General features: G+C 41.6%; 1 protein-coding gene across 1 annotated transcript; it reads right to left on the bottom strand.

The window, feature by feature from the left end:
- Positions 1-2,637: 2,637 nt before the first annotated feature.
- ppp1caa (protein phosphatase 1, catalytic subunit, alpha isozyme a) lies at positions 2,638-12,186 on the bottom strand. Its single transcript, XM_056407411.1, has 8 exons — positions 12,046-12,186; positions 11,662-11,772; positions 7,939-8,070; positions 7,468-7,698; positions 7,249-7,353; positions 6,678-6,901; positions 6,056-6,190; positions 2,638-5,965 (listed from the first exon to the last, which is right to left on the bottom strand). Exons 2-8 carry the CDS (start codon positions 11,714-11,716, stop codon positions 5,849-5,851), a joined length of 999 nt encoding a protein of 332 aa, XP_056263386.1. The 5' UTR covers positions 11,717-11,772; positions 12,046-12,186; the 3' UTR covers positions 2,638-5,848.
- Positions 12,187-13,479: the final 1,293 nt, after the last annotated feature.

Here is a 13,479-nt window from a genome sequence, read left to right as displayed (position 1 = left end):
GCAACCGAACTAGGATTGGCCACGCCTACGTAGTACGCTATTGGCTGAGGTCAAGGTCAATTTTACAAATCAAACGTTTTAGACTCTGTGATTGGTCATGCCTTCTATGGGCGGGGCCACGTATTCAGGTTTACTATGTTGCGACAGAGCAGAGGTGAGTATTTACTCCAGTGATAAGTATCTTCCCTCAAACCCAGCTGACTCCCCAGTCGGAAAGATTTGTTTCTCACTAACGGTACATGCCCAAAATAATTAAAGAGCCTTCTCTGACTTATTTCAAAGAGATATTGTCTCGAATTTAAATGTCATGGTATATTAGAATCGGCTCATAAAGATCATAAGACTTTTTATTATGATAATGAAAAAAATGTTGTTAGCTTTCCTCAAAAGAGAAGCAAATACTTCTTTTTTTCATACATTTGATATTGATGTTGGATTTTGTTTTATTAATAATTAGTACATTTTTAACAAAAAAACTGTTTGAGCAATAGTATCGTGTCGAGTGTGATATACAGCTGGCTCTTTTGTTATTGTTCAATGTGTACACTCTCCCATGTGTACTGTACTGCATCTGTGTTATTTTCTTTTGTTTAATTAAAAAATATATTTTCTCCAGGACAGTGGCCTCTATTTGTCTGCTTCAAAACATCTAACACAATCACTCACATAAACAGATAACCAGTATAGAGTTGATGCTATCACCAGGAGAACTACCGCAACCTACCTACTACAAATGACACTGAAGATTAGATGTTTAAGGAAAGGAACAGTTAGTAATTTCATAATTAGTGACTCAATATCTAATCTGTTTCAGAGAGAGACAATGTATTACAATATACGGACAGTAGTTAAGGCTTAAGCAATGAGTGTTTATAATAAACCAGTTGAGGAATGTGCATGCAGAGCTGAAATCACCAAGTTAAAGGTCCAAAACAGTATTTTTAGTTTTTGATCAAAAATAAAAGTTGTCATTTCATGCACTTCTCAACTTCCTCAGAGTTTAAACTGCCAACCTGAGAGCTATTGTGTTTGCAAGTCATAAGCATTAGTGAGATATTGAGTTATTATCTCGTTTGAGAGTATTTATTAAAAGTGAACAAATCTGAATTATGGGATTTGTCTACATTTGCATCAAGGACTATGACTTTAAAGTTTCAAAGTTAGCTTTTGTTATCTCCCAAAATGTTTGAAATGTGCATATTGTTGATGCCCGATGCACATCTTCATACCCCTGAACAACTCATTTGGGTCCTTGCTGTTGGAGTCGAGGGAGATAGATCCTGACTCCAGTTTGAAAAGAGGCATTAAACGTGTTTCCTTAAAGAATTGTAATAATGAACTATATGTAGCTGAGACATTGTTTTGCATTCACATAAAGCCTGTCGACCAGTTTAGGATCTGTTTGTCACATGCTACATTTTTGTAAATACATTTTAAGATGTACAAACTAATACATGCATGCTTGTAAATTTAGAAATGAAAATATTCAAATGGCTCTGCCTTTAAGATACATTCTACCCAGAGCCACCAAGTAAGGAGAAGTTGAAAAATCAGTTTTCAAATGTGGTGGAAATTAAGAAGCCCTAGTTGAAAACCATCCAGAGTTGTGCTGCTGTATATTTCAAAAGGCGTCATGGCAGCTTCAGCTTCCACAGACAATACAAGGCCTTGAATAGAAAAACAAATTTCACTGAGTCATCACGAAGGCTAAGCTGAGGTATTAGTATTAGTATACATAAATGTATTTTGTTCTGTTCATATGTTTAAATAGTCTGTTCTGACCAGCCACACTGTAGAACACTGCACACACAACATGTGATGTTGCTGTCTGGTCAAGGCTCGTACACAAAGTCTGATTCATAAATCAACAGGAAGATTAACAAGCTGCCATGTGGCGACTTTGCTGTAGAGAACGCCGCGTTGCACTCACAGAGAAGACAAGATGGCAACTTTCCCTGCAGCAGGTGTTCCATCAGAAACTACTGCTTCTTGATGTTATCGATGCATTTGGTGCTCCAAGACTTCGAATAGCCTTTAATCAGGAAGCACACTGACTCATTAATATCTCCTGTTTTCTATTTCACGCTTACAGTATATATGGTATACAACATATTTTATTACATGCTTACAGCATCTTTTTTAGCCTATTTGTAACTGCAATTTTCTATTTTGTCATATTAACACTTATTCCCACGGATTCAGAATTTTTACTTTTGAAGGCCTGCGTGCAATCGAATACATTTCATGAATTTTGGCTGTGATCCCATTGGAAGTATCTAATATGTTTTTGTCTGTCGTTTTTTGTCTCATTGCCTCCGAAACTTCCTCGCTGTACTCACAGCATGCTTCACACGTAGCATGGTTCGAATCACAGAAAATCCTAAAAGATAAGCAAATCTTGTGTGTGTGTGTGTGTGTGTGGCCTGAGCCAGGTGACATCAAAATAAATAAATAAGTAAATGCGAACGCAGGGCCAAAGAGGCCACCCATCCTGCTGACTCATGCACAACTCTTTGACAGCCTCCGCAAAAGGAGAGGGAGAAAAAGAAAGAAAGGTTCCAACTGCTACTACATGTTACATGTAATGTGTCTCGCATCGCATTCACACACATTTGAAAAGAAAACCAGACACAAATATACAAATTCTATGTTTTATTTATATCTTGTAACAGAGACAAATTGTGATTGATTTGAAAACAAATGAAATACAAAAAAAAGTACTGTTAATTTCTTGAGTTTCTTTTCCTTAACTGTAATAATCTAATCATTTCATATCTACCCAGCAACAGTGCATGGTGCAAAACATCCCTGATTGATTTTAAAAATCCTAATAAGCTCGCAGTATCTAGCGTTAAATCTGTCAGTAAAAATAATGTGAACAAAACAGTAATCAAAGACCAGATTCTTAGAGGTAATAACATTATATATTGAGTGACAAATGCTATAAGCAGAGATTCATACAGCTATGAAAATGGCAATGAAAGTGGCCTTTATTTGACCGTTTATTCAGAAGACAGAGATCTACAAGTTCCATAATGTTTCAACACTATACATCATCTCTCACAGGACACACCTCCTAGTTTTGCATTGTTGAAGACCCAATCTCATCGCACTCGAGCTCTAACGTTATCAACAAAACAACAGACACTGCCGAACATTTTCATATCAAATCAAGATGAACTTCAAATCGGGCTCAACTCATTCCAATGTCACAACCTTAAAACTCGTGAATATCCAGTTATGTCTTTTTATTGGTGTATTTATGTACTAAATGAATATAAATACGATGTCCTCATACTATTGGTATATAATTTAAATTTCACTTCCTGAGTTGATCATACCTTCCCCCCTGCCCTCTTCTACAGTACACAATATTCAATGCAGTTAGTTTTACACTGTACGCAAATTGTTAGAAAGCCACACAGGACTCTGAATAAAGCTTACTTTACATTGATTTTTATTTTTAAAAAACATTTATTTTTCTGAGGTACCGAGTTGAAAACCTCTCGTCGGAGGGAGAAAGGTGGGGCAGGATGACAGCCGAAATTCCAGCTTCCCCACCCTCTGCTTAAGTATGTGCTCATACGCACCGCCTCTGCAACATGGAGAGCTGCGGTGGCTCATACTTGGACAGAGGGCTTTAGAATGAGGACAGACAGCTGCAAATGAAACCAGACGCACCAAATATGTCATGAGGGTAAAGTGTAATTGGGTTATTAGAAATGGGCAGTGATATACCCAGAAAACACTAGAAAGAAATCTGTTTTCATCAGTTGGAGCAGCCTGAACTGAACTATGGCGAGCCGTCACTGGGGACACCCTGCATGACAACTTAATGTACGCTAGAAGGAAAGCAGAACGGCCCAAAGAATATAAAATCTATCACGGTGTCGTCACAGGATCCGCTGATCTTTTTTTATTTTATTCTCTTTAGTCTATGGCTCTTTATGCTTATTTCAACAGCAAGCAGCGCAAATAAAGCAACTCAGAATGACGACTGCAGTCACAAGCAAAGCAAGCACTTCCATATTCTTGGCAATATAATGTACACGGCACAATTTAAAAAGCAGAAATGATGTATTAAATGCCATGAAGTGATAGCTGTTCACCTGGGAATGACTTTGCAGACAAAACGTTATGCGAGTCACCGGGAATATAGGATTACCCTCAACATATTTTCATGTCTACAATAAAACAATGATTTTGTGCGAAGGATTCCCAATTGGGTATATTTTGGTCTATTACTTACATTCTTCCAAACACCGCTCTCTAGTGCTCATGTGGCTTGCATGCAACCCACATTTGGTGTCGATTCAGATTTAAATAAGCCGGCTCTCTGTTTTAAAGATGGACTCCGCTGGTCTCGACTAGAGACCTTCAAACTGGAAAGGTCAGAGCAACTATTCATTCTCTCACCCGACAACACTTTCTCCCCAGTAGGCGCCTGGTGTAGAATATGCTTGTTAAGAGTTCAATATAAATGAAATGTCAGATAAATAGTGGTATCTACACGTGGAACATGAAATGGCACATATGTATACAGAGTTATTAACCTTTGTGAAGCATTGAGCAACAGAAGCTCAGTGACAGAGCGATTCACTTCCTGTTCCTCGTCGTCTCCCTGCCAAAGCTACGCTTCATAATCATCCAACAATCATGAGGAAAAACACGAGAAACACATTTGAAGAACAATCCTAACCAAAATATCTATTTCTGGGGGGTTTAAAAACAGGCAACATCTGGGTGAGACCAGCTTGGGCCGCTCTCGCCTCTCTTAGTCACCGAACGTCCTCTTTGGCGAAATCAAACTGAAGCAGCATGTGAGACGCCCCTCAGCTTGAATGGACTAGGAACTGGGCCAACATGAGACGCTGCAGCTTCTGTGTGCAGCGGGTGGGATCGGCCAGCCTCCTCCAGCCGCTGCGCTGCCATTCGAGCGAAGCGGAGACACGAGCGCAGCCACCGGGCGGGGAAAGGTTCGACAAACGGGACAAAGCAATGGCAAACAAAGTGATCGGCATGATGGCGTGATTTCAAATGAATGGTTATTTTTATTCATCTTCAACTTGCAGTGAACTAAAAACAAGAAAGAAATCAAACCATGTTGGTTTCATGTATCTACAAAAGAAAAAAAGGGAAGAAATAAAACAAAGAAGCAATCAGCTATTTCACATCCATGACTGCGTTCTTTAAATCATTGGTTTACGAAAGGGAAAAGAAAAATGTGTGAATCCATCTCATTGAAGGATTCAGCTGCACATATATGCACCTGTGTGTGTGTGTGTGTGTGTGGTATGTGCCGTTACCGTTTGACCGTGCAACTTGATCCCAACCCCCCTCCCCTCCCCCGTATCACAGACATACACAGACCTCTGAAACAGGATGTACAAAAGCTTGTGTTTAGCATTAAACAGTGCAGAGCCTTAACATAAACAGCTAAGACTCCTCTTCCTCGCTCCCCCCGGCCCCTCCTCCCCTTCACCCAGGATTGCAATTACATCACAGATGGGCAAGAACCCATCTCTACAAAATGACAGTGAAACAGAACAGCAGGTACAGGAGAAAAAGAAGAAAAAAAACATACATACAGAATACAGCAATTCCCTCAGAATCATTCCTACTTTTTTTTTTTTTTACACTCACACAAAAAAGTGCACGCAAACAGCCAAACAAACAGTTAAAAATTGTTTTCGAGAGAAAAACCGTGATTGAACCCTGGACACTGCTGCTTTGTTGACAAGGGAAAGACAAGTTTTGGGGAGGTATGGGAGAAAGTAAAATAAAAAATAAAGAAAAGTGTGATGCGGACAGAGGGGAGGCAGGTTGTGGGAGGGGAATCCAACGGCTGTTATTTCTTTGCCTTGGCAGCCTTGGCCGAATTTCGTGGCGGGGTGACCGGTCTCCCAGATCCCATCCCTCCCCCTCCGCCATAAGGATACAATTTCTTATCTGCTGGCTTCAGAATCTGTGAAAGTAAAAAAAAAAAAAAAAAACATTCAAAATGCCAATCACTAGAATCTGTGCATGATCCGTGCAGCAAGAGGCTGTTACACACCTGAAAGGAGCACATGAGTGTCTCATCCACGCTCATCATGGCACCGGCGTTGTCGAACTCGCCACAGTAGTTGGGGGCGGAGAATAAGGTGACGAGTTGCCTCTTAGCGAAAAACTCATAACCGTCTTCTACCACCTGAGGACAGAAACGAGGCCGTCAACGCCGCAGACTCGCTTGTTGCTACCGCTTTAGCCCAGGTGGGTGTTAATATTCAAAATAAATAAATAAAAACCTGACTAAAACAACACCGCACAACCAAAACGATAAATAAATGGACTCTCGGGCTTAATTTACAAAAATGTGCAAAGTCTTCTAATGGTCGGAGAGCCCTGCTGTTTACTTTGCTCTTTATCATGTTGCTGACATTCTCTGTAAACACGCACGCAAACAAGACCGGCCATATCAAGTTCAGCATCTGGTCATATCAATATATAGTAAAAAAACATAAAACTTAAGTTAGCTCATGTTGAGAAATATGAATTTCATATTCCTGGGTTTTGGAAATAATGGTGTTTTTAAGGTAGTATTGCCCTTTAAATAGCTTTCATATGTTGAACTGAAGTTTGATGTGAATAACGGTGCACCACGATTCGTCCCACAGCCTCAGCTGGCTAAACATTACCTGATGTGCCCTGCATATTAGGTCCATGTCGTGTTTGTGCAAAAATTTGGCCACCACATCTGCCCCGAATGTGAAGGAGACGCCGCGGTCGTTTTCACCCCAGCCCAGCACATCTTTGTCTGGATCAGCCCACAGCAGGTCGCACAGCAAACCCTGGTCAGGCACGTCTGTGGGCCGCATAACTCTGCGGATCTGCTCCATGGACTGGAGATCAGGAGAAAGGCCTGGAGGAAGCACAAACACCTCAGTCTGGTTCTTAGCAGCTAATATGCGTCGGCTAATCCTCGGCACATGGTATACATCATAGCAGAAAGTCTCACCTTCCGCCGGAAACTGAAAACACACCTTTTCCGACTATATCTAGATTAAAACACAGATTTGCACTTCAGTGGCACTTAAATAGCTCTTATTGTGGTACTTTTGTAGTTTGACTATATTGAGAAAATGTTACTTTCTGTATTCTTGTTGTTCTTAGTTTGTACTCTAGATTGAAATGCACTTATTGTAAGTCGCTTTGGATAAAAGCGTCTGCTAAATGACATGTAATGTAATAATATCATCAGAGCCCTACCTCCATGACAGCAGAAGATTTTCTCATCTACGATGGCAGACACAGGTAAACAGTTGAAGCAGTCTGTGAAGGTCTTCCAGAGCTTTATGTTATACCGTCGTTTACCTGCCAACAGAAGAGGAGCGGTGAGACCTTCGTGCAACGGTTAAGAGAACAGACATGTTGGCCGTTCGCAAAACAAAACAAAAAAAACAACAACAAAAAAAGGTCTCGACTTACACTCGTCATAAAAGCCGTAGATTCGATTAATGGAGGCGCATTCGTGGTTTCCGCGCAGCAGGAAAAAGTTCTCTGGATATTTTATCTTGTAGGCTAGCAGCAGGCAGATGGTCTCCAGCGACTGCTTCCCTCGGTCGACGTAGTCACCCAGGAACAGGTAGTTGCTTTCTGGGGGGAAGCCTCCATATTCAAACAGCCGGAGCAGATCGTAGTACTGACCGTGGACGTCACCTGCAGAGGGCAGCAGAGGAGCGCAATGTAAACGCCATAGGTGACCACAGGGTGCAGCTGATCAGCAGCTGGCAAACACACGAGCACACGTCTGGTAGGTCATGAGCAAAGCCTCAGGGATCATCTTCTCTTGCACCAGAGTCAGTCTGCGGCGTCACCGCTTCACGACTTTATGGTATTTCACACTCGGGTCTCGCCGGGTTATTGAAACTCATCGACCGCAACGGCATTAAAACTCACCACAGATTTTGAGGGGAGCCTCGAGTTCGAGCAGGATTGGCTGGCTGAGGAAGATTTCGCGGGACTTCAGGCAAAGCCCACGGATCTCACCCTCTGTCAGCTGGACATTCTTCCCTGGTCGAGAGCCCTTGACTGAATAAAAGGAGATAAAAAAGGGACAGGCGTTAGAAGGAACAACCATTAAGACGGCAAAGACGCACAGCTGCTATCGAAGCTACACGTCTAGGTGATGAAGGACATGAGGAGAAGCAAAGAAATGTAGTCTTCAGATTTTAAAGCAGACTGGGATGTAAACAACTTCCACGAGCAGAGTGCTAGCTAATTGTTAGTCTAGTAATCACAATATTATAGATATTATTTAGAGCCAATATATGCTGCATTTGAGGAAACTACCGTGACGTCTCAACCTCTTTTTGCTTTGGTGAGAGCTCAAGCTCGTGAAACCCACTTCTTCTTTCTAGACGATGTCGCTGCTGAAAAGACTTTGCAAACGGCACCGTTTAGAAACAAAGAGTAACACCGTTTCACATCACAGACAAAGCAAAGAACACAGGTCGCAACATAAAATCTCATCAAATGTAAACTGTATGTATTGTGTAATAATACAGATTACATTCTGTTCCTGCTTCTTCCACTGATGCCATCTGAAAACTATTCAGCAGGTTCATCAAGTCCCTCGTCGCGTTTTTTCACACTTTGAATGGAGCCAAATGAAAATCCTGATAGACTTGATCGAGGTTAATTTCCCTGGAAAATCATTAAAATAGCACGCGTCGTCATCTGTACGCTAGGTGTGAACAGAGATCTCTCCAATATGTTCATGGGGATTGATTCAATTGTTGTATGGGATTCATAAATTAACAGAATAATAAACTAAATAATGTTGTCACCTTTAGAAGCTAAAGTGAGACTGACGATAGGTAAATAACACTCGCAGATCTATCGCTCTATTCAAACTCGATTCCTTTCACAACTTTGGGAATGTAACTGTACTTCTTAATACAAGCAAATGTAGAGGCAACGCTACGGAAATGATGGCCGCTTAGTGAATACTTGGATTACGATTGACAGATTTAGTGACAACATCTCATCTAAAGAGGATTGAAAGACATGTCAATATTTCGGAATCAAAATCTTTCATCTCAAACTTTGATAAATCTGCTCGCAGGAAAATATTGTATTCATACGGAAACGGCGGTAGGGATCAAGTCGTGTCCAAGCAACGAACCCGAACCATAATCACAGATGTCAAACACTAAACTTTTGTTACACGCAAAGAACCTGACACCGAATCTAACACCATCCCCCAGGAAACCGACCCAGTTGTAATCGCGCTCGCAAAGCATTTACAGAGGGAGGGCGAGCGTAGAAAGCAACACATCGATGCAAAATGTTTGCACTGTCCTGAAGTAGAAACTAAAAGCAAGGCACTAAAGAGTGAAGAGTAGGTACAAATGTGGCAGTACTGCTTGTCACTTTAAACCTGGATTACAGAAGGCTAAGCTCTGACAGAGCCAGTGGGCAACAGTGAGCTTATCATGAGGGGTACAGACAATAGGCTCTCCACTGCGCTGATCAGGGAACAAAGAGCTGGACCGGCACAAAAGACACGCCACTGGGGTGCTGCTGGCAGTGCTGGAATCAACAGTTGGTTTGGGCCGGCGCTCCTGACTCGGTGCTGCTGGGTGTTCTGGCTGAGCTCGTGTGATGTCACGCTCTCGAGACACGCCGTTCGCAACACACTCGCAGAGTTCCCGTAGCTCTGGATCTACTGCAAGTGATCCAATTGAAGCCGCTCATTATCCAAACATTTAATTGGTTTGGTCTCGAAAACCCAGTCGGAAAGCGCGAGGGCTACATCGCCGTCTCCGTCGGAGCCGCGAGTTATCGATCTCCTGATGCGGCACCCACGGCGGGGCAAGTGTTCTTCACGAGTCCCGAAGAGATCAGACCTACGCGACAATAATATCAACCGGCAAGGAGCTATTCTCAGCGATAAAACTACAAATGCTGGCCAAAAAAAAAAAAAAAGGGTCAAGTGAGTTACATAAGAGGATATAAATACTTCCACTATCAGGCTTGTTTGTCTTCCCCTGCGGTTGGCAAACAACCTTATCGCGGCCCGAGTATAACGAGCGATGTACAAAACACAGAACAGCAGGCGGGGACCGCGGTCAAAGTCAAACGTCCGATGACTGCACCGACATATTTGTGAATAATCCCAAATCACCGCCACCAGCTCAGCTGAGGCGGACCACGAAGGGCCTGTCGTTAAGAAGGTAAATAAACAGAGGGCGAAGGTCAAATGCATTCAGAGCGTTAGGCCTGTGGGAAATGATGTGCACCCAGCATATCTTCTGGGTCTGCAGAGGCCGCAAGATCCCCAACCAACATACGTGATGTCGCGCCCTTGAAACGGTCACACAGACAAGTCTGTATACCAACAGCTCCAGAGGGGAGAGACATACGTGTGGAGGAAGCAGACATAATTTCAGCACCCAGTGCAGATGCAGCACAAGGACAACGACGTAGGTCACACGCGTATTTATTGTGCTCTTCAGATGAACTGTAGTCAGGTCTGTGCTTCAGTTTAAAGCCTTCAGGGCTGCTCTTACACAACCATCATGTGGATGCAGAGATTTTTTAAAAAGAGCCCCGTTTTCACTCACACACGCAACCTAAACAAAGCTTTCTCCACACAAACATACAGCGGGCGTTGGAGCGATAGTTCGTGACACACGTGTCAAGCCAAAACAAGTCTCCCGTCTTCAGCTCCTTTCTGGCAAAACCTTCCTCTGGGACTTTTCACAACTTCAGTCACTCATCAGCACAGTACGGTTAGAACATTAAAATGACTCTTAGTACTATCCTAACGTAAGTGCTTACACAAATGTGTTCTTCAAGGTGAGCACTCTAGATCAGAGAAAATGATGTAAGCATTCTGGGTGGCAGAGAAGGAAGCAGTTGGACACAGTGAGCATGAGCCAATCAGAGCATCTTTGTTTGTACACCTTATTAACAAGCCCCCGATAAAAGGTTGTGGTTACAAATTGTTATCGGATCCGTAACTGCGAAAACAAAAAACACAACACCAGTAAGAGCACGCATGTAACAGAGAATCTCTGGTAGAAAAAGGGGGTAAAATAAGGGTGGACAAACTACAATTACTAACCTGTTCTTACAGTAAGGCAGTGTCTAGGAATGTTTACATTTACAGGTAATCCTTTGCTGCCATATTACAAATAGACTTGTTTTAAACCAACTAATAACATACATTTTTCAGACGGGACATTATTTGTATTCTTAGTTGAAACCATCACTTCCTTAATTGCAAACGGTTATGCATGTTTCAACAAGTAGAAACAGCGTTATGTGTGAGAAAGTGTAATTTAGCGTAAAATGTTGCACTCCGCAACTCTAACGCCGTCCGTTTCCTCTTGATGTGCAGACGAAACGGTAACATGTCTGCATATCTAGTAAAAAACAAAACAGATGACCAAGGTGAAACCATGACGGCTCTAATCAAACATCAGCTGAGAGAGCAGGGTTGATGTGGCTCCAGCCTTTCACCCAAATCCAACCACAGAGCCCGAAAACACAGCAATCTGAAGTAGGCTACTAAATGCACCTTTAACTCAGCTGACTTACCTGGACTATAAAACACACATTCCTCTACCATGAAGAATCTGAACTAAGTGCATCGCTGCACAGTGGGGTCCTCACCTTCCAACAGACGCTGAATTATAGATTCGATGTTTAATTTGTCTGGCTCCGCCATTTTCTTTATTTTCTGACGTTCTCGGGCAGTCAAGACCTTGGCTTTCCGTGTTGCACCTTAGATTCCAAGAAGAGAAAGAACGAGACACATACTGACATATCCTCAGGGGAAAACACGCCTCAAGTCACATCGGTTATCCAACAAGGCATTGGCGCTAGCTAATCGGCAATGTGATCACACTAAAACAATGAATGAGCGAACGCGACCTAGAGCTAAGATAGCTAGGTGGCTACTAGCCGAGTAACGTAAGCTAACGCTACACATACACACTGCACGGCTGGTGACGTCGGCGATGTCAAACTTGTAAACAGATGAAAATGTCTCCGAACCTCGTCTTCGGTTTGACGGCAGTCTTTCTGGGGTGAATAATGTGTAAAAATGTGTATTCTCCGAGCTCAATCTTGGCCCCTTTCCTTCGATTCGTCCGGGTCCCTTCGCTCGTCCCCCAGGAAGTTTAAAAGAGGGCCGTGTCCTCCGACGTGTCGGCGGTTACGTAGGAGGCTGTATTAAAACCAGCTCTTCACGCTTTCCTCGCAGAGCCGTGTAAAGAGAGGGTCGCGTCAACGGAAGTTCAGAACGCGTGATCGTCACTTCCGGAAACTACTCGGCGGACAATTTGAAAGCGTACACACAGACACAAAACTGCGATTTGGGCTCAATAGTCATCAATACATGAATTGATTTACAATATTCACATATATTAACAACATTCGTATTTAGTTACATGAATTTTATGTTTTTTTAAAGTAAAAATAACTTATATTTAAGGAATAGTGTTGGAGCTATTTAATTTGACTTTTGTATTTAGGTTTTATTGTAAAGTAATATTTATTGTTTATTGCTTATTTAGGTTATATTTTGATATGTTAGTTGTTTCTTATGATAGTTGTAGTTTAGTTTAATATATTTAGTTGTAGGTTCACTGATTGGGTAACACTGGGCACCTGTGGTTATATGTAGAGGTGGATAGGCACAGGACCAGCATGCACCAGGGTGGCCAATGGTTTTTTTACCAAGGCACAGGGAAGTGTCAACATTTTGTTTGTTCTTTATTTTTTGGTTTAAGAAATAAATTGTCAAAATAATAACAGGCGGAAATGGACAGTACTTTCTTTTGCATGCGTCAACACCAAAACCCACAGTGCATCAGTGGCGGTTTGATTTATATTTTTGTTTGATTTGGGACGACAAATGCCCCTCAAGTGTCTTTAGAATTTTATTAGGAGATCCTATTAACAATACTTTTTGAAACAGTTCTTTTTTCATCACTGAAAAAGTAATATAGAATTGTAAAAGCAAATATGTTGAGAACAGGATTAGAAGTGATTTATATTTTAAATATAACAAAATATTGTTTCTAAAGCAGCAGCAGTATAATGTCTAAAACAGCAAAGTCACAATATAATCATTAACATCACACTCGAAAAAAAATCTAAAATGTCAATAAAATAAATAACATTCTTGAGTGAAGTTTAAAAATGCTCATCAATAATGTATATACAGTACATACACACATTCACACACTCCCCTACATACACACAGACACACACGCACATACATAAGTAAATACATACATACAACAGACAGACAGACAGACAGACATAAGTTTAACTGTAATGTGTTCTACAAGGTACTTTACGAGAATAATCCCATATTTTCAGCAACAATTAGATGCTATTTAGCGTGTGGATGCATATGATTAAATGTAACAAATTACAGTTAATGTAAAGTGTATGTTTCTACTAAAATCTAGTTAACATCAA

The sequence above is a fragment of the Pseudoliparis swirei genome, chromosome 23 (assembly GCF_029220125.1).
Source record: "Pseudoliparis swirei isolate HS2019 ecotype Mariana Trench chromosome 23, NWPU_hadal_v1, whole genome shotgun sequence".
NCBI classification, from domain to species: domain Eukaryota; kingdom Metazoa; phylum Chordata; class Actinopteri; order Perciformes; family Liparidae; genus Pseudoliparis; species Pseudoliparis swirei.
Note: the sequence above shows the minus strand (reverse complement) of the source record. Positions and strands in the feature narration are given on the sequence as shown.